The sequence below is a fragment of the Tupaia chinensis genome, unplaced genomic scaffold (assembly GCF_000334495.1).
Source record: "Tupaia chinensis unplaced genomic scaffold, TupChi_1.0 Scaffold144171_1, whole genome shotgun sequence".
NCBI classification, from domain to species: Eukaryota; Metazoa; Chordata; class Mammalia; order Scandentia; family Tupaiidae; genus Tupaia; species Tupaia belangeri.
In genome coordinates this window covers 1,377,930-1,400,308 of record NW_006204027.1, presented here as the reverse complement: position 1 = coordinate 1,400,308, position 22,379 = coordinate 1,377,930, and the positions used below count along the sequence as shown (strand labels likewise).

The 22,379-nt window shown below is 39.9% G+C and overlaps 1 protein-coding gene across 3 annotated transcripts in view; it reads left to right on the top strand.

The window, feature by feature from the left end:
- Window positions 1-22,379, top strand: part of SKAP1 (src kinase associated phosphoprotein 1) — a 318,226-nt gene that overhangs the window by 34,922 nt on the left and 260,925 nt on the right. For all 3 annotated transcript variants that reach the window (XM_006166116.3, XM_006166117.3, XM_006166118.2), the window contains exon 2: window positions 1,405-1,510. In XM_006166116.3, coding sequence (XP_006166178.1) covers window positions 1,405-1,510 — 106 coding nt within the window. The remainder of the gene's footprint in view (window positions 1-1,404; window positions 1,511-22,379) is intronic.

The following is a 22,379-nucleotide window of genomic DNA, read 5'->3' as shown; positions in this document are numbered from 1 at the left end:
CAATCCTCTTTTATTCTTTTCTTTTTTTTATGCATGATTGAGCCCATGTGAGAGTAAGGAGAGAGACATGAGTATCTGTCAGAGGGTCTGCTCATGCTGTGATGACCCCTTTCTGCAGTCTTGTAGCCTGTTGAATCCTGGGCACTTCTATGTGTGCTTGGTGTGTTTCAGGCTGATTGGGCAGTGGATTTGAACCATGGTTGCCATGTGGGACCCAGCTTCTCTGGAGCAGTGCACTACTGCTGCACTATGGAGCTTGCTCTAGTTATTCTGTATCCTGGCAAAATATACATGACATAAAATTCACCATCTTATTTTTTTTAAAATTTCTATAGGGCACATGCCCTTATGGGGACTGAGAAAACACCCCTACAGGGAAATGACCATGTTGCAGTCTCTTCTCCTCCACTCTCCTCTTGAGATTTTGCACACTCACACATATGCACCTGGTGTCTTTCAAGTCACCAGGTCTGGGACTTGAACTGCAGTCAGTCATGTAGGAGTCAGCCATCTTAACCACCATACCGACTGGCCTTAAAATGTGCCATCTTAACTGTTACTAAATATACAATTCTGTGGTATTAATTTCATTGACATTCTTCTGCAACTGTGAAGTTTTAAAAGGGAAAACAATATGTATTTCTTCTTTTTAATTTAAAAAAAAAATTTGCCAGAGGGCACGTATTCTCACCAGAGAGACAGAGCTAGAGGGAGAGGAAGAGGGAGAAAGCACTGCGCTGTGGGGAGTGGTTGCACCACAATCCCTTCTCTTCCATGTCTCCCTCTCCAGGAATATTGGACATGTATACATACATGCCTAGTATGTTTTTCAAGTCAGCAGGTCTGAGACTCAAATAATGCAGTTGGCCAAGTGGGATCCAATCCCCTTAACCACCAGGCCATGGGTTGGCCCCAGTATTTCATTCTTTCTTTAATTTTATTTATTATTATTACTTTTTAAAAATTTTTCTATAGAGTATGTGCGCTTACTAGAGAGAGAGGGAGAGAAAGTGAGAAAGCAAGCCACCAGTGTGTATTTCTTTCTTTCTTTTTTTTTTTTATTGAGAGATTTTTGCTGTAGGGCGCATGCGCTCGCCAGACAGACAGAGAGAGACAGAGAGACAGAAAGCGAGAAATCACCCCCCAGGGGGGATGGTCACGCCACAATCCCTTCTCCTCCATTCTCCTCTCGGGATCTTGGGCATGCACACACACGTGCCCGGCATGAGTTTTAAGCCACCGGGTCCAGGACGCGAACCGCGGTCGACTACGTGGGAGTCCAGCAACATAGCCATTACGCTAACTGCTGGTTCCCGACAGTGTGTATTTCTTAATCCTGCAGGTTTTTCTCTTTCTTCCCTAGTATTTCTTTTTTATTGACCATAAGCTTTCCATTTATTTTAGATACTGAAGAGTTTCTTGTGGAAGTTTTGCGGAATGAAAACCTCAGTGTTGGTGCAAGGGACCACAGAGACCATATTGTACGGGGCTTTCAGCAAATCAAAGCTAGGTTGGTATAAGCTGGTTCCATTATTATTATTCATAAGCTTTAAATGAATTTATAATCAGTAAAATCCACTTTACTAGTGTGTAAGTGAACGAGGCAAGACTTGCCATAGTTCTTTATACTTGGTAGAAGCTTAAATATGTCCTGAATTTAATTGGAGATAGGCAAGTATAATAAGTGTAGTTGACCAAAATAAAAATGTTTCGATAATTATGTGTCTTTAAGATAATTTTCCTGCTTTTAGCCTTGGATTTTTAAGTTGGTCTTTATTGAACCCTTTGGCATTTCACTAAAAAAAAAAAAAAAAAAAAATTGGTGAAACCTAAGCATTCATGCTTGTTTACATTATCAGTGGGAAGGTGTCAGGCGGTTTGAGGTAACTTTCATTATGATTTTTGGGACTGACTTTACTTCCACATCTCTTTCCTAATAGAAAGCTTAGACCAGAGTTACCCCTTTGATTCTTTGATCATGTTGGAATGTTTTAGCCTCAGACTGCATTGGACTATCATGAACATTAAGTTTATTTTATTTTATTTTAATTAGAGTCCTGACCTAACTTGTGCACTTCAGAATGCGAACATCCGGCAGATGTATATACTTGCTCAAGGGAGGAAGAAATCAAAGTTTCCTTTATATTTCCCAACTACTTCTTGTTTGAAATGTGGTCATTAAATGAGAATTGGGGATAAGTGAGTGTTATTTTAGCCTTTTCCAACCTGGTGACAATGTGATTCAGAATGTTTGAACTGAGTACTCTGAAGAAAGGAAGACATAGGCAGGGTTATGGCTGAGACTTCATACGCGTGGCTGACCACTCTTAGCATCTACTTTTAAAACCTCATTGAAACTCCTCTTTCTATCCTTTGGAAGGGCACAGCCAGAATCGATTCCCTCCAGGAATGTGAGAGAACCTCACGAGATACCCTGCTGGATCTTAATCGATCCTTCCTGCTGGCTAATTAAGCATCACTTCTACTCAGCAACTGGGGACTGTGTAATTATCAGCCTGGGTTGCCCTGAATAATTGAAACAAACAGAATATAGATGGGAGGATTTTTTAAAAAATGAGAATATCTATAATTTTTGGTAATCTGGAAGAGTATTTAAAACAAAGTTCTTCATAATGTTAACTTTATTAGTAGATACGTTTAGGCTTAGTTGTGTAACTAGAGGCTTAGTAATACACAGAATTTTTTTTTTATAAATCTGCATATGTGTTTTATGATTCTCATAAGGATCTAGCATAAGGAATATAGGTGGAATTATTTTAAATTGGATTATAGGGTGATGGGCTCCAGAAATATAATGGCGTATATGGTGATTCTAATGGTACAAGTCCGTGCTAAAGAATGAAGAAACAATAGGGACCAATAAACAATGAGAAGAGGGACTAGCAGTTAGCGTAATGGCTATGTCACTGGACTCCCATGTAGTCGACCGCGGTTCGAGTCCTGGACCTGGTGGCTTAAACTCACGCCGGGTGCGTGTGCATGCGTGCCCAAGATCCCGAGAAGAGAATGGAGGAGAAGGGATTGCAGCGTGGCCATCCCCCCCGTGGGTGATTTCTCACTTTCTGTCTCTCTGTCTCTCTCTGTCTTTCTGGAGAGCACACGTGCCCTATAGCAAAAACCTCTCCAAAAAACAAAACCAAACAACAAGAAAGTATTCTTTTCCCCATATTTGTACCACAGCATTGGGAAAGGTCAAATTTTAGGCTTATATTGATAATCAAAGGTGAATTTGTGACAACCCATTACTGTCTATTGCATTTTACTTCTTAGCCCTCTTTTAAAATATATCCGCCCATACACTCAGGGACAAACTCATATACACACATAGAAGTTGCATTTGTTATGGGGTAGAGAGGGTTCCTTATTCTGAAAGAACTTTCTGTGTGGTTTGTGGGGTAGACATTCAGGAAATAATCAGCAAAAGCTTTAGGAAACATCTGTATTGTTGATGAGAGCTTTCTGTTCATTGATTTGTTGCAAGAAAGATGACACTTTATTTAGAATTTCATAATTATCAGATCACTGAGGAAATGAGGAGCCAGAAATTAGATACTGTACAAGGATATGGAAAAATGAAGCTTTCCTTTGGCAAGCTGTTTGAAATTGCCTTATATCCACCCATTCAATCTTCATTCTGTTAGTGTAACCCTTGTTTAACTGAATCCTCTCCTTCAGCCATATTACCTCTATTGCCCCATTGATGGTTGGGTAACATTATGCACTTACATGTAGTGATAGGAACTGGTTTGAAAATACTACAAGCATGCAGAATGCCAGTCATGTTTACTTGTGCTGTGTGGCAGTTCTGCCTCCCCAAAAAAGTGTGAAAAGACCTTCAAAGTCATTAAACTTGAGAGTTAAATGTACATGGCAAATACAAAGCTATTCTGCATAACAGGAAAAGAATTATTTAAAATTATTTTAAAATGTTTATCGTTAGTCACATTAAAGCAATAATATTTTGGGGGTATTGTAAATTTGAGGGCGAGATAGAACCTATCCAGAACTATGATTTGGCACTTCAGGGCTTATTTGGAAGGTGAGTAAGAAATCTCTAGGAGGATAATCTGGGAAAGCTTGTATATATTTGTGTACACGTACCTACCCACTCAAACATACATACATACATACATGAAGGGGCCTTCAAAAAGTTTGCAGAAAATGCATATTTTGAAAAAACTTTGCAGCAAAATTAACTTGTACTTTATTTCCACTTTTCTGTGACCTTCTGAGTCCCCTGTATATACAACTACTTCCCACTGTTCTCTTGCTTCTGTTCCTTTAATTCTTTCTTCAACATTGTGCTATTACCAACCAATTAAGTCCAGGTCTGTATGTATATACTCATTTCTTGACTTAAAAGTGTTACTGAAGGGGCCAAGAGGTGGTGTGGTGGTTAAGGCACTGGAATCCCACATGTCTGATTGCGGTTCAAGTCCTGGACCTGGAGGTTTGCTTTCTCACTTTCCCTCTCTGTTTCTCTCTGGTAAGTGCATGTGCCCCATAGCAAATTTAAAAAATAATAATAATTATACAATTAAATAAATGATTCTTAAAAAAAATTGTTACTGATGGTGACAGCAGGTGGTATGGAGGTTAAAGGGACTAAATCCCAAATGAGCAGCTATGCGGTTTGGAGTCCTGGATCCTGCAGGTTGAGAAGCAGGCTGGGCGTATATACATGTGTGCCCCAAATCCCAAGAGAAGAATGGAGAAGAAGGAATTTCTTATTTTCCTTTATTCTTTCTCTCTAGTGAGCATGTGCTCCCTATAGCAAACTACAAATAATGAAAAAAAAAGCATTATGATGAAGAATAACATATTCCATGTAAGACAAAATCAAAACAGATGACAATTTCTGTGATTCCAAGGGAATAAAACTCTGATGTGGTATTTGATGTCCAGAACTGTGATTTTCATTGTTATCTTCCAAACTGCCTCCTCCCTCAAACCTTCTCCTTAAAAACTAATGACTTTCACATCCTGAGTCCAAGTTTCTATTGAGCTTTTTGGAGAATGATTAGGATGAAAGCCAGGCAAAGGCCCCTCCTGCTTTATGACGGCAGTCACTGTAGGATTTAGCGTCGGATGCGAGACACCTGGAATGAAGCTGACACGATCAACACTCAGAAACTTGATGGTGTTCTTACTCATTTAGAGAAACAGTAACACATTTCTTAAGTGTTTGATCCAGTGGAGGGCATCTGACAGCAAGAATACCTTGAATGGGGGACAGGATGAAGAAAATAGACATTTTTATTATTGAGGTAAGAATAAATTCTCTCTTGATAGCCCTTTTTGAGACAACTAGTCATTTATTCTCGCTGTTGGATGTGAAGGCCAGAGCCAATGGAAACAAACTTGGAGTGTTGTTTTCCTCAGTGAAACTTAATGCTAAGGGAGTTCCAAAAAGAGACATGAAGATTTATAGCATATTGAAATGGAAAGAAATAAAGAAACAACTTTGTGTAACAGGATTGTGGCACAAAACCCACAAAACCCAGGATAGTTCAAGTACAAGCCAAAATAATATCTTGAATGTGTCATTGTGCGTGGTTAGCCTGTAGGCTCTGCATGAAACATGATACACTGGTACAAATTTCATGAAAGTAATTCTGGCTTCTTTGGAAATTTCAGGTTTTCTTTTCAGCTTACTGTGGATTTAGCTTTAAAACAGGCTGTTTCAGAATGTATAATTCTGATATTTTTGTATTGTAGGAAGAAAGGAGTTAGTCTAATAAAACTCTTAGGAGTGGAAGTTTAAAAATAGTATACTGCAATATCATTACCATTAATTATACAGAGAGTTTTACTTTTCCTTTCAATTGGTTATTGAGTTGAGTTAAAAACAAATGAAAACATATTGAAATAAAGTGTACTTATCAATAAACTTATATATAATAAGCTATTGGCATATTTGTGTTACAAGTTTAGAGATTTGCTCACAATATCTTTTCCTGTTTTTTTAAAGAATTATTTCATTTAACTTTATTTATTTATTTTTATTTGACCATAGAGGGGGGAGGGAGAGAGAGAGAGAGAGAAAGCAAGCCACCAGGTCTGGGACTCAAACCACGGTCAACTATGTGAGAGTCTAGTACCCTTACCACCACACCACCTGCTGGCCCCATCTTTTCCTGTTTTTAATTTTGCTACTTTATATAGGAATTTTAATGCCAACACAGAAGAAAAAGTAGGAGATACTTGTACAATCCATCTAAGTTTAAATACCTCTGAAAAGGCTTAACATTCATAACAATAATTTGACCTCTTTTTGAAGGATACTAATTCATTGGTTCCTCTTTTCTTTTTTTTTTTTGGAGAGGTTTTTGTTATAGGGCATGTGCACTCACCAGAAAGACAGAGAGAGACAGAGAGACAGAAAGCAAGAAATCACCCCCCAGGAAGGATGGCCACGTTGCAATCCCTTCTCCTCCATTCTCCTCTCGGGATCTTGGGCACGCACACACACACACACACACACACACCCGGTGTGAGTTTAAGCTACTGGGTCCGGGACTCAAACCATTGTTGACTACATGACAGTCCAGCAACATAGCTGTTACACCAACTGCTGGTTCCCTCTCTTTTTTAATGCCAGAAAGTGTGTGCATCAGAGAGAGAGAGAGAGAGAGAGAGAGCACTCCACAATGGGTCCTGGACATGCTGCAATCTCTTTTCCTCTATTTCTCCTTCTAGGATCCTAGGCACACACACACCCAGTGCCCATAGTGTTTTTCAAGTTGGCAGCCTGGATTCAGACTGTAGTTGACCATCCGATTCCTTCTACACAGTGCTTAACTACTATGCTATGAGGCTAGTCATCTTTCTTTCTTTCTTAAAAAAATATTATTTAACTTTATCCATTTGTTTATTTGTTTGTCTATTTTTAATTTGACTAGAGAGGGACAAAGTGAGAGAGACAGAGGGAAAGTGAGAAAGCAAGCTGCCAGGTCTGGGACTCAAACCACGGTTGACTATGTGGGAGTCCAGCAGCATCCTTAACCACGAAACCACCTGCTGGCTCCATCTTCTTCTTCTTCTTCTTTTTTTTTTTTTTAAGGTTTATTTATTTATTTATTTGGTCATAAGGTGTGTATGCTCACAGGAGAGAGACAGAGACAGAGAGAGAGAAAGTGAGAAATCACCCCTCGAGGGGAATGGCCACGCTGTAATTCCTTCTCCCCTTGGGATTCTGGGCACGCATACACATGCACCTGGCATGATTTTCAAGCTGCAGGATCCGGAACTCAAGCCATAGCCAGCCATGTGGGACTCCAGTGTGTTAACCACCACGCCAAATGCTGGCCCCTCATTTCTTCCTTTTGCAGTCTTCTCTCTCCCTCCCATCCTTAAAGGAGTGAAGAAAATAAAAACCTGCAACAACTTCAGCACTCTTTCTCCAGTGACCAATTATCTCTCAAGTGTCAAATATCTGTAACAGTCCACCTTAATTCGGTCAGCATATGTAGAGATCTCACAATTGTGTTAAAGATTTTGGGGGCTCTGGTTCTCCTAGCAGTGAGGAACTATATTGCTCTTTCAGTCTGAAATGCTCTGCAGGGGCGACTGACATCGTAGTCCCTGCTGTTGGCTTCTGAGCTTAACGTTTACCACCTGGAAAGAAGAATCATCTTATGAAGTGTTCTTCCATGGCAAGCCTCTAACTCTCCCTTGAATTTTATGACAATGGTTATTTGTTTTTTTGTTCATCCTTGCACTTGTGAGGATATGGTGGACTTGGTACCAGCTCCGAGATGAAACTGATCCATTTTTTTCTTTCACACTGGGTTATCATGGCGGTATAAATGGGCAGAAGCATTTTCTCCCTTTAATATCCCCCCAAATAAATATTTTATATAAATAACTCCTCTGGTATATAATAATATTTTAGTATTTTTTCATGCTAAGTAACAGGTACATTAAAAAAAACTTAATGAATCAATTGGTTCCTTTCGAAAATTATTGAAAAAGTCAAAAACATTTTCTTAAATATTTTTTCTATGTAATAATAAGCAAGTCCTTGGTGGTTCAGAATAAGTATCTAATAATAAAACTGTCCTCGTGGGATTTTAATTTTATATCTTTAAGATTTTGAAGTTCAGGAAATGCATTTTAAGTGAGGTTTCAGTCACTTGTAAACTAGATTATTATTCTTCCCAGTACTGAGCTCCTTAAGCAGAATAACATGTTCTATCAAGATTGAGAAGGACTTTTGAAATGTTACGTAGGGGCAGGCAGGTCACGGAGCTTGTACCCTTCAAGTAAGGCTATAAGCCATTTAAATTACAAGCTGAGTCCAGGGCTATTCGAATCTGAGAAGGTGCTCATCTCATCTAATCTCAGAAGTTAGGCAGAGCTGGGCCTGGTTCGCGTTTGGAAGGAAGAACAAACTGAGTGCTACTCTTTAGCCATGAAGTCAGGGTTCAGAAATTGGCTCTATTCCTGATAGAATTTTAGCCATCAATACCACTTGGGTGTGTTCCTATCATCTACTGAATGTGGATTTGTCTTGGTATGAGAAGATCCTGTGCCATTTTTGTTCTGTTTTGTTTCTAATGAGACAGAGAAAGACAGGGAAACAGAGAGATTATTTTCAACAGAGTTTCACCACGTCATGATCCTTCCTGCCCCAGCCTTCCAGCCAGCGAGGACCACAGGCACGATCACCATACCCAGCTTGTTTTTAGGAGACCAAGAACCAAACCGGACCTCCCTGATAGCCTCAGCTACCTTGAAACATCACCCTCCCACTTATGCCACCGCAGCTGGGCCGGGTGTCAATTTTTAGTACATGAAGTTTCTCTGTCTGTAGATAGAGGATCTTAATTCATTCACTGTGTGAAAAGATGGTCTATATGAAATTACTGATTTCATTTTACCGCCATTTGTTTTGGCTCTGATTTTAAGTCTTATGTGACCTAGAGCTAGTCATTTGTCCCAGAGTGATACTATTTTCTCTGCTTATATGGTAGTAAGCCAGTACAAAAAAAAAAAAATGCTTCTCTGTATTCATCTGTTTGTGGATTTCCAGGAACTTTGTGGCTTGGGGCCTTCCTGATTGTGGTTTTCTTTAATGTGCATGTTTTCTCTTGTTTCTAGTATGGACTTACCCTATACCCACTTTCTAAGTTCCAGTGAAACCGGAGCAGAGGGGGAGGGAAATGCGAGAGCCCTGGGTCAACGGTCAGGAGCCAAAATTTTTGTTCCGTTATTATTTCTATAACACCGACTGAGTCTCTAGACGAGTCTCTTAATTATGATCTTCTGCTTTCTTTTCTTTAGGTTTCCTCTCCAAAACATTGCTTGCCTTTTTTTTTTTTTCCCAAATAAATGTTACAAAAAAGCAAACATTACTAACCAAACCTTGATACCTTTATTTGATTTCTTTATGGCATTGCTATGGTTTTCTTTTCCATTTTTTTTTATTTGAAAAATGATGCAGGAAATTTCATTTCCTCGGGACTTTATTTTATTTCACGATTCTGTTGAAAATGAGTTAGGCCTAAAGTGGGTTTTTATAATCACACCATGTGAGTCATTTCTTCGTTGGATGCCGGATCTTCCCCCCCACTGTGTAGCCTCATCTAGTCTCCCCTAAGTGCGGTGCTAGCAGGGTGGATAATGAAACGCGGTCCTGCTTATCACACTCAGCAAAGGGCTCAGAGAAGATGGAGGAAAATCAATCCCACAGGAACTTCTCGAGTGCTAGATATCCATATTTAACCCCCATGCATTTAAAATGGAAATGAGATATCTTAGGGTTTTAGTTTTTGATTTACACACGATGTCACTACCTCCTTGGCAATGGGAATATTTTACAGACCAACTGCTGACCTGTTTGGGGAAGATCGCAGACAATCGCCCCAGGTCTGATGTCATTTCTTCATATTTCTTTCAAAATTCTCAGCAGTGCTTTGCGGTAGCTTTGATTCTTCAGGCTTCAAAGAGTACCCCTTTCAGGGCCAATCTTCAGAAAGAAAGAAAGAATCAGTGTAGGGGAACAAACAGCTCATAAAAGAAGGAGAAACGATTCCTGTAGCAGCTCTTACTGTAGTCAGACTATTATAAGAGGGGGGCTTAGAAACCGGTAATACCACAGCGTGGCAAAGCCAAGAAAACCCCAATGTGATACCTAGTGCTTTTACAACACCCCACTTGGAGTGGTCAGTTTTAAATAGTCCAGCTGCTAATATTTTTATTATAGCTATAGTGTGGCTTATCTAAGATGTGCTGGAATTGAACCCTCAAACTCAGGCTCCCTCTTGAGTTTGTGAGCCTTGTTGAGATTCTCATTATAATTTACAGGAAACCTTATACCTGCAGAATCTCCAATTAGCTATTTCTTTACATTGGTTTGGTGAATGACTCTCATATATGAATTTTGCCTTAGTCACAAGGCCCGTTTACAATTTGGTAATTGAGATCTCTGCCATGTTTACCAAGTGCCTTTGTTCTTTTATCGACAAGGGAACTGATATACGAGAAATGACTCGAAGCAACAGAATGCAAGGAAGAATAGGGCTTGAAATTTAGAATTTTGAATAGGTTACCTACATAGCCCTTAGAAAAATGAATTGACACCTTTCAAAAGATTATTGGTTTAAAAGAACTGTAAGCAAATATTGAAATCTAGTTAGTTATATGTATGCTGAAGTGCTTAGAGATGGAGTGTTCTAATTCTAATGCATGCAGTTTATTTATTTTGGAATGTATAAAAAACAAGATGGATGGTAAGTAGATAAGTGACAAAGTAAGATAACAACATGTGAATCTTAGAATTTTATTGTGGGCATCTATGGTGTTCTATCAATTTTTATGCATATATACTTTTAAAAATAATATAATGCTGGAAAAAATACGAATTTGGTTTGACTTTACATTTCAGAAACCATGAACTTAATTCACTCAGGTTTCAGTAAACTATAGACTGCCTCCATTTGGAAATGTAATAATATATAAATAATATTTGTGGCTTTTTAGGGTGATAGTTAACTAGGAATGGTCTTATTATTTTTGGATGATACTGAGCTAAGGAATAATTCCCCAGTTTGTTATTTCTGACATAACTAACAGGAAGTAGCTAACTTTTGTATTTTAAAACTTCTAGGCCAGCAATTATTGAGAGCTGAAATTCAATTCAAACATTCTGCCCAGGAGATCCTGAAATTTTGATTTTTTTTTTTAAAGGAAAGGCAATTTCTGACTTTTCTCATAAATTTGATAAAAGGAAAGCTAATATGAGATTGGTAGTCCAGTAGGAAATGGAACTCAATTTTACATTTTTAAAATCACTTTATAGTATTAAAAATGACAGAGGTTAGAAACAAAGCTCTTATTCTTTTATTGAACTAGAATTGAAAGTGGCAGAAAATCATTTTGGCCCTGGTGCAGTAAATGTTATCACTAAAACATGTTCAGGGGGTATTAGGACAGTCTCTCAAGCACCAGAGATAAAAGTTCACAGAACAAGAACTGATTGAAATGATTAGATGTACAGGAGATGAAAGTATCTTAGCTCAAAGAGGACAGGGGATGGAGTTTGTGTTGAAAATGATTGTCTCCATTCTGCAGAGTGAAACAGAGAGAATATGGTGGCATGGGTGTCTCAGTTGTGACAGGCACAGTGGAGGGACGAGAGTTCACAGGTTTAGGAGAATCGGTACCTGAACCAGCCCCAGAACTGAGGCAACCAAGACCAGAGAGAATTATGATCATGTAATATTGCAAGCTGACGATGAAAATGGTAAGGAAGTAAGTGATACTATTCATTAAAAAAATAACTGTTTGAAGATTTTATTTAACAAGATTAAACTGGAGCTGTCAGCAGCTACTTTGAAAATCTGGTAGTAGAGAAATTTTAAGTCCATTTGGGAAAAACCAATCATTTTTGAGTGTGTGAGGTGATTATGCTTCAGAATTTTGTATAAATGGAGCAGGTTGGAAGGCATATGTTTGCTGATCCTAAAATGATTAACATTCAGAGTAAGTAAGACTCTTGTGAAATTGAATTTTCAGGTTCCAGCCAGTGTTCTATACTGCCATATGGCATAACTAGAATTAATTGCTGTTTCCAGTCTCTTATTCTTTTACTGAATATTTAGGTGCCCTGTTTGAAATATTAGAGGTTCCACAGAAGTATTTAATCACATGAGATAGATGTTTGACATGTTCATGAAAGCAGTGTGTGTAGCTAATAGTTGCTTCGAAGAGAACGCCCCTTGTGAGATTTTCTAGCTTCCTTCGCCGGCTCTTCTCCCTCCTGATTTTTTTTTTTTTTTAATAATTACCAAAAAAAAAAAAAGAATACTGAATAGGAGAGTTAGCAAGGTTCTTAGGACTTTATAGGGTGACGTAAATAGAAAAGATAAAGCAAGGAGTCTTTTTTGCTAGTCTTTAACTCCTTGATATTCTACGTGGGGTGTCAACGTGGACCAGCACCAACAGCATCACATGGAAACTTGTTAGAAATGCAGAACCTCAGACCCCATTGAATCAGACCTACTGAATAAGAATCTGCATTTTAATAAGATTCTAAGGTTGTTCGTATGCATATTATCATTTGAGAATCTCTGCTCTAACACATCACACACACAGATTCATTTTAAATTCAGTTTCTTAGAACTCAATACAGATTTCTGGAGAGTGCAAATTTCTTAAAGGCATGGATGGTTTTATATTTATTTAAAAAGAATAAAAAAGGTCTAGCATGGTGCTGGCATGTGGCATGAGCATAATGTGCGTAGAAAAAAAAAGGTTAAAAAAATACTACCAATGTGTTTTTAGGTCCTAGACCTTAGAAGAATAAGAGATGTTCTTTACTAAGAAATTCACTATTCAGTAGTGAGCCCCATATATTCTTTTCTAGAAATTAGGAGAGTTTCTTTTTTACTGAGTGTTAAGGGATACAGAGCCATTTGAAAATCTCTTGAAATGTTTCCTGTGAGTGACATTTCTCTCTAGCATTCTCATTGGAGCTGTGACAAGAGTGCTAGCCGTGTATCGGAACTTTGTCGGAGCATGGATGTTGTCTTTGTGACTTGTGGCCATTCCCCTCCCTATTCAGCTTTGCATTTCCTCATCTGTACCATCTCCCCTCTGTCCTGATGACCTCTATCCTTTCTTTTTCTTAAAAAAGTATTTATTTATTTGTATTTATTATTATTTTTTAAATTTTGCTATAGTGCACATGTGCTCAGCAGAGAGAGAGACAGAGAAAGTGAGAAAGCAAGCCACCAGCTTCAGAACTTGAACCCTGATTGGCCATGTGGGAGTCTAACAACTTAACCACCACGCCACCTGCTGGCCCCATGACGACCTCTTTTCTAACCCTTTCCCTAGAATCTGTGTCCTGCTATAACGAAATTCCACTATATGCTCAACCTCTTTTCTCCATCTGTGCTGAACTAAAACTTGGCTCTCCCATAGTTCACTGTTTTGCCTGCAACGACCTTAAATAGAATTTGTTCATTTTCCAGAAGTGCCATTGGCATTTTCTAAGCTCCTTACTGCCACTTCTAGGCTGTGACAATTCAATCTTGCCTGAAAGCTCTCCCCTTCTGAGTCTTGTCTTTGTGGCTTTATATACTCAGTCCCTCTGTCACCTCTTGGGTTGAGTCCCTGCTCACACCTTATGACTGAAGCATTGACTCACAGCTGTCATTTCCACTCCAGTCTTGTCGTGGCCCCCCAGAGACATGCTCTTTCTCACATTTAGCTGTTCTCTCACCGTTACATCTCTCCAGCAATCACGTCAGTATGCTCCGCTACCTCCTGAAACTAAGAAAACACTTTGTCCCGCGCAGTGATCTCCTCTCCAGCTACCGCCCTGTATTTCTTCTTTTCCAGACAGGCTTCTTGAAATAGAAGACTTGACTAACCATTTCTGGTTTCCTGTTCTCTGGTCACTCCTCAGTCCCTGTCAGTCTAGTTTCTGCTCCTGTCACGTTCCTCTTGCCAAAGCGTCAGTCCCTCTCTTGTTGCCACACCCATGTGACACTGTTCAGTCATTGTCTCATTTGGTCTTTCTGCAGCATTTGACAATGTTGATCACTTCTTTTTTCTAAAAAATTTACAAAAGTCCCTCCATTGATTCCCATGGTCCCCTAATTTTCTTTGTTTCTTGTGTTTATTCTCTTTTGGAGAGGGCACTCTGGTTATTTATCTCTAGTTTGTCTGGTTCCTCCACTTTGTTTTAAGAGTGAATCTTTTGGGACCAGCAGTTGGTGTGATGGCTATGTCGCTGGACTCCCACGTAGTTGACTGTGGTTCGAGTCTTGGACCTGGTGGCTTAAACTCACGCCGGGTATGTGTATGTGCATGCCCAAGATCCTGAGAGGAGAATGGAGGAGAAAGGATTGCAGTGTGGCCATCCCCCCTGGGGGGTGATTTCTCAATTTCTGTCTTTCTGGCGAGCGCACATGCCCTATAGCAAAAACCCCTCCAAAAAATTTTTTTAAAAAGAGAATGCATCCTTTAAAAATGGTAATTTTATCCTTCGTGCTATACAAGATGTACTGACATAGAACGCTAGATATACCATAGATGAAAAGGTAAGTTAAAACAAAACAAAACAAAACAAAACAAAACAAACCAGAAAATTTGAGCAAGGCGTAGAGGTATGTACCTATAATCCCAGACAACTGCAAGACTGAAGCAGGACAATTGTGTTCTAGGCCAGGCTGGGCAGCATAGCAAGACCTTGCCTTTAAAAAAATTACATAAAAAGGTCAGTCGATGGCGCGGTGGTTAAGGTGCCAAACTCTACATGGAGGACCGTGGTTTGTGTCCCAGACCTGGAGGCTTGAAAATCATACTGGGTGCGTGTGCATGTATGCCCAAAATCCCAGGAGGAGAATGGAGGAGCAGGATTGTGGCATGACCATCCTCCAGGGGGATGATGTCTCACTTTCTCTCTCACTGTCTCCAGCCTACGCATGTGCTCTATGCCAAAAACCTTAAATAATAAATAAATATCTTTAAAGATTATATGTGTATATATTATATATGTATACACCCACGTATACACTTCCTCCACACATACAAACACACACAAGGGGTCTTCAAGAAGATCATGAAAAAACAGAATTAAAACAAGAGTTTATTTTGGTGCGAAAAATGTGAAATCTAGGAATATTTTTTAACAGTATACATACTCCACGAACTTTTGGAGTATCTTATATGTAAGGTCATACACACACACACAGACACACACACACAGACACACACACACACACACACACACACACACGTTTGTATAAAATCAGAGAAAACTGCCAGAAAAAATATATACTAAGTGGGACCCAGCAGATGGCACAATGGTTACATCACTGGACTCCCACATAGTCAACTGCAGTTCGAGTCTTTGACCCAGTGGCTTAAAAACTCATGCTGGGCACGTGTGCGTGCATGTCCAAGATCCTGAGAGGAGATCTGTGTGGATGTGACCATCCACCCTTGGGAGTGATTTCTCGCTATCTGTCTCTCTGTCTCTCTGGGGAGCACACATACCCTATAGCAAAAATCTCTGTCTCAACAACAAAAAAAGAGGTACACACACACACACACACACACACACACACACACAAAATGTTAATAGTAGTGATCTCTGGCAACTGAAGTTTGAGTGATTTTAATTTCTCCTTTTTATTTGTATTTTCCAACTCACTACATTAAATATACATTTAATCATAAGTTGCCAATATCAGAGTGTTTCCTGTGTTTAAAAAGGGCAAGGATTTAATAGCTAAAGGGTCCTCGGTTACTAGGTGGGAAAGGGATTGGCCCTGAGGGGGAATGAGATGTGGAGAGAGGAAACTGGGCTTTAGTTGTGCAACTTGATCTGTCACTTCTGTGCAAATGAACAGCTGTATGTGGAGGAGTTTTACTCCATACATAAACATATATTATTTTCGAGCCATATAAATTAAATATAGTGGTCCTTTTGAGTAACTTATGATGATTTCTTTAAAATGTGTATTTTTTTTAAGTAAAGGAAGTTCACTCTGAAGCTCTTCATTAGATGAGGTATCGCTGACAGGGAGCAACATCTATTTCTTAGATGTTATCCCTGGGAGCTGCAGTAACTGACACAGGATGACTCCTTCCTTAGGAAAGGATGGTCTACACCCTGTGTGACTATTTAGTAGAACATTTGTATTTGTCAGACTATTTTTCCAGCGTGATGGTGCTTGAGTAAACCATTCACTTCCGCCTCTCAAAACATTAGTCACCATGATTGATTTTTACATTGGTCATAAAGGGAAATGGAATCAACTAAAAACAGTGAGGATTACAGACTGGAAGCAGTTAATTTACTTAACACAAATATATTGGCAATTTGTTTATGCTGGACATAATGCCATGTGATCAAGACAGAGTCGCTTAAGACATATCCTTGTTTTTCAAGTTCTTGGGCCCATGAATGGCCAGACTCATGGACAGAGCCAGCATGGAGCTGGCTGTCCACAGATAGCTTTTCTAGAAGATCTGAAATGTTTGGTGTCAGTTTGTTACATGCATGCATGGAGTTTCATCATTTGGAGATTCATTTGAACTCAGTATCCTCTTATAAAGAGACAAATTTGGGGGCCAGCAGGTGATGTGGTGGTGAAGACACTGGACTCTCCGTGGCTAATCATGGGTCACGTCCCAGACCCCACAGCTTAAAACTCATGCTGGGCACATGTGTGTGTGTACCCAAAGTCCTGAGAGGAGAATGGAGGAGAAGGGGTATGGCTGTTTCTCCTGAGGGGTGATTTCTCACTTTCTTTCTCTCTGTTTCTCTCTGGCATCACCCTACACCAAAAATAAATAAATAAATAAATAAATATAAAAGACAAGAAAAGAAAAAAAAAGGGATTTTATTAGGGTATATGAGTAGAGGCTGGTGGGTAGGATGAGAAGGAGGTTTTCCAATATAGTTCAGGTTAACTGACAGGAAATTTTGGCAGGGAGATTTAGGGTGTGCCAGTAGCTGAGAGCATTTCAACCTAATTAGCTTCGGAGGCGAGGAGATGGAGAGTTCAGGTGTTCGTAAGTTCACATGCTTCCTTATGCGCATCCCTGTGGTCTGGCAACATCTAAGGTATGTTTAATGCTGCAGAATCCCTCAAAGTAGATAGAACTAGAAGTCTGGGCCAGCGAAGGTCTGCAATAGACTGGTTGGTTGTGGTTGCAGCGCTGGGGCCTCTGACCTGAATTGATACAGCCCTACAACTGATGGTACAATCATTAGTCTTTAGGTCAAAGTCTGTTGTGTTCTTCATGATTAGATAATGGGGTACTTTATGTAAAAGCTTAAGTGCGACTGCCATACATACCATACAAAGAGATAAATGGGTAGAGACGATTCTTCAGCATAGGATCTTGTACAGTGAGGGAAAACGTCAAGTTAAGGGCAAAAGCAGTCATCTGGACTAAATAGGCTGATAGGAGTTTAGGAAGCTATGTGTAATAATTTAAAAATGATTGCTGAATTTATGTGTACCTTAATTTTATGTTTTTTTCTTTTTTTAGAGAATGATTTAATTTTAATTTATTCTTATTTTTAAATTTGCTACAGGGAGTGTATGTTAATTTTAAAATGATTCCTGAGTTTCTCTGCACATCCCAGTCCTTGACTGGAAGAACATATGCACAGAATGACAGGAGTTTTATAAAAATTTCAGTAATTTCAGTAATACTAGCTCTTAGCAGTAGAAACCTAGTTTCTAGATTCTGTAATTATTTATTTATTTATTTATTCAGATGTTCATACAGCATAAATGAGTAAAATAATTTTATGTCTTTAATTAGGAGTCTATTGTTATTTTTTAATTAATCTGTGTCAGTAGCTTTAGCATTTGTATTAAATCATTTTCTTCATGAAGGCTTTTGATGAAGAAACAAATTGATTGGCTATCATATATTGGATTCTTGCCACTGCAATGTGTATTCAGTCGTGTCTTTTGAAGTGCATTTTTGCTGATCATTTTGTGGTTTGTCTTTGAAGCCAGGCTTTGGGTAAAAAACACTCTTCCTTTGGGTGAAGGTTTCAATTGAACAAAGGTTTCTTATTATTTGTTTTAATGTTTCTCTTTTTCTCTCTCTTTCTTTCTTTCTTTCTTTCTTTCTTTCTCTCTTTTGATTTTCTTTATTCTTTTCCCTCTTATCTTTGTGTGAGTAATTTAGAGAAAAATGAAGGCACCCTGTCTCCATCTAGTTTGGGATAAAATCCATACTCCATAACATTGCTTGGATTGCCTTGCTGTCTGCTCGCTTCTTCAGCCTCGCCTCCTACCCCTCCCTGAAATCCCCCTCACTCATATGGAACTAGCCTTTGCTGTTTCTCACCTCTGTTCACTGACTTAGCAAGCATTTATTGAGCACAAGCTCTTGGCCACTGCCCCTTGAGGGCTCCATAACATAGCCCAGAAGATGGTAATGAAGTATTGCAGGTGCTACAAGAAGTGTGCTGAGGGAACTCCTAACACAGAAGACTGCACCGGGCCTCAAAAGACCATCAAGGGCTCACTGGTAGAGGAAGTAAGTGTGGAAGGAAAGGTGTGTTGGCAGAGGGAGCAGCGACGTGTGAGAGCAGGAGTGTGAGCAGGAGCTGAGAGGTCTGGGGAGCTGGGGTGAGCCACTGACGGATTTGAAGCAGGGGAATAATAAGGGTGGGTTTGCCTTTTAGTTCATTAAATGAATGATGGTGCTAATGACATAAATGGCTGACATTCAGTGGGGGCTTACCAGGTACCAGACCTACTGCTTTATTCTTTGTATGCATTATCTCTATTAATTCTCCCAAGGTCTGTATGAAATAGGTATGGTTATTATTTCTGTTTTAAGGATGAAGAAACTTAGGCTGTGGTAGAAGCCTCCCTGCTAGAAGATGGAAGAGTTGGGACACCAACTCAGGGCTGTCTGCAAAGTTATTGTACCTGTCTTCACGGTTATTGTACCTTTTCCATCAGCCCTGAGAATGGGTTAGAGGCAGCAAGATGATGGCAGCTAGACCATAGCAGATGAGGTTACAGTGATGTGAATGAGGCATTTAGAGGGCTTGTGTGAATTCAGCATCTGCAGAGACGAGGAGAGAGATTAAAATGATATTAGGGACCGGCAGTTGGTGTAATGGTTATGTTGCTGGACTCCCATGTAGTCAACTGCGGTTCAAGTCTTGGACTCTGGCTAAAACTCACGGTGAACGCATGTGTGTGCATGCCCAAGATCCCAAGAGGAGAATGGAGGAGAAGGGATTGCAGCGTGGCCATTCCCCATGGGGGGTGATTTCTTGCTTTCTGTGTCTCTGTCTCTGTCTCTCTCTGTCTTTCTGGTGAGTGCATGTGCCCTATAGCAAAAATCTCTACAAAAAAAAAAAAGATATTAAGTGATGGGTGGGACACATAGAAATGGAGGAAAAGGTAAAGGGATGATTCCTAAGTTTCATTTGGGTAGATGGAGATGTCATCCACTGAATAGAGAGCCAAGGGATAGGAAAGGCTTGAGACTCTGGAACAAAGGATAGTTCTACTCTCTAGAGAAAAGAGTAGAATCATCTTCTCCCCTTCTTTTGAATGTTTAAAATTTATTATTAAAAGTATTTAGTATATGCAGACATTGTATTTCACCACTGGTTTCTTCTTAGTCAGCCTGAGCTCCATGACCTGTTCCTCCAGTCTTTTCTTATTCACTTGTCCTTTCATCCCACAAGCCTAGAAGAATCCTAACCTTGCATCAGTTCAACTATCCAATTTCTCTACCCTTACTACCTGAGCAGGTATTTGGTGCTGGAGAAAAATTACACAGTTGGATTGCTGCCACCGTAAGTCTTAGTCTTCAACCTCGGCTGAACCCTTAATGGTGCTTGCCAGTTAGTTTGCAAGCCCTGTGTCGACAGCTTTTCCAGCTATCCTCCATGTTTCCTCCCAAACCGCTATCAGCCTTCACCTTGTCATATCACCTCACAGCCTTTCCATGACATTATGTCATGAGAGAAAACAGCGGTTGGACACTGAGCATGCTGTCTTGTTCCCACCTCAGGAGTATCTGCTTTGGGGGACCAGCAGTTAGCGTAATGGCTATGTTGCTGGACTCCCATGTAGTCGTGTTCCGGACCCGGTAGCTTAAATTCACATTGGGCACATGTGCATGCGTGCCCAAGATCCCGAAAGGAGAATGGAGGAGAAGGGATTGCGGCCTGGCCATCCCCCCTAGGGGGTGATTTCTCGCTTTCTGTCTCTCTGTCTCTCTCTGTCTGTCTGGCGAGCGCATGCACCCTATAGCAAAAACTTTAAAAAAAAAAAAGGAAAGAAAAAAAAAAAAAAAGTATCTGCTTTGGGATGCTGAGCTGGATCTTGCCACCTGCTCTGCTGATCAGCCTGGTTCCTCTGCCTGACCTCCTTCTGCCTCCTGGCCTGGCCTGTCTGACAGGCGTCTTCTTCTATCTGATCCCAAATCTTCCGTCAGCAAGTCTTACCTGCAGGGTAAGACAGGTTCTGGCATTAGCCAGACCTGGTTTCTTCTGGTCTCACTTTTTACCATTTGTGTGTCCTGGACCAATCAAATCACTTCTGTGCTTTCTGACTCTATCTGCCAAACTGGTCCACACTTGGGGTTTTCTGTGCTCCCGGTCTCTCACAGAGTATCTGGCAAATCTCCGTTATTGAAGATACGATTATTAATCTCCACCAGTGAGAAAACAAATATAGTATTCATAGTTCGAGGACGTGTTGACATGTTAACGTTGAGAAGCCCACCTTGCCCAGGTGAGCTCTAATAGCTTGTCCAGCTCGAACATTTTTGAGATAACACTGCTCTCAGCTGTGTAAGATGACCATGTTCAAAACAAGGAAAATATCAAAGGCATGATAGTTAAGAAGAGTCTGTCCAGGGAGGTTTTGAATGTTTTTGTAGAAACCCATCTCATGTTTAAATGGGCATCACGTTCTTGAACCTGCTTCTGATTCTGTGCCAGATACACTGTAGTGACCCCACAGTGTGGATTCGGAAATTCCTGATGCAACCGGATAACCTCTTTGTGCTTAACTTTCCTCCTCTGCAAAGTGAGGACTAGATTAAATGATTTTACGTGTCCTCCCGACTGTAAAATTCAGTGAGTATTTGGGCTATAGTCACATAGCCATGTAGTTATTAGTTATTCACTAATCAGATAACTAGGAATCCCAGGGGTCAGAAAATAACTATAACCTGAACCAAGCAAAAAAATAAAACAAAACTAGGTCTCTTCACATCAACAGTGACAAAAACGACAGGGCAAAAGCCAAAGAGACAAAATAGGGCCGTCAGCTGGAGCTCTCTGTCTGTGAATAGCTCCTTGTTTTCTTCAGTAGACGAGCCTAGGACCAAAAGACATCTCTGGCTTTCTCGTGATGCTCTGCCCTCAGCCTCTCTCCAACACTGTTGTCAGATCTCTTGCCCCTTCTCTTGCTCTCAGTTGCCTCCCAAACTGCACCTCACTTCTCTCTCTCCCATTCATGATGCACCCCTCTGCTGGATTTGATCACAGTGGATGTCATTCTCTAGCCCTAAAAACAGGCAATCACACAAACAGACCTCTGAATTACTCTTTTTTATTTACAGAAAAAAAAAAATCTACTCTTTGACCTGACATTTAGGGTGTTTCATTTTGCCATAACGTACCTAGCTAGCATTTTTCCTTCATTAATTAGTTTATTAAGTTATAGTTCGTTATCTATGACATACAGAAGTTTGGGGATCGTGTACATACTAGTGAGATTTGTTAGTGAGGGAGCAGGCCTCGTGATAGAAAGTAAGAGAGGGAACATTAGAATGTAGGCTTCTGGTGTAGCAATGAGAAAACTTCATCTCCGACTAATCAAGAAGAGCTGCCAGGTTTGTTACTGTTCATATCCAGAGTGGATGTTCAGTTGACCATAAACTGAAAATATTTGAGAGTGATGGGGTCATGGGCTTTACTACCAACATGTGATGATATTTCTTGTCTGTTATTTAACATAAGTTTAATTGTGATCATTTTTTATATATATGATCAGTTATTTAATTAGGTTCTTGGCAAAAAAAAATCTAGAACACCAATTTGTGAGGATAGACTCCATTTGTAAGGGCAAACACGGATCGCAGGTAGCCCTGGAGCTGAGGAACAGCTTTGATTTTTGGTAAAATGTGCGAGTCCACAGCTTTCTGATCAATCTTGCACTGCTCTGAAATCTCTTATTTCTCCTTCTCTGTGTCGAAGATCTCACCTTCCTGGTGTCTGGGCTTCCTCAGTTTCTTTTTCTTGAAGTAAGCATCGGTAAGGTGCTTTGGGATTTTTACTATGCTAATATCAATTTTCGTGGAGGTGGCAATGACAAATTTCTGGTGTGTTCTAC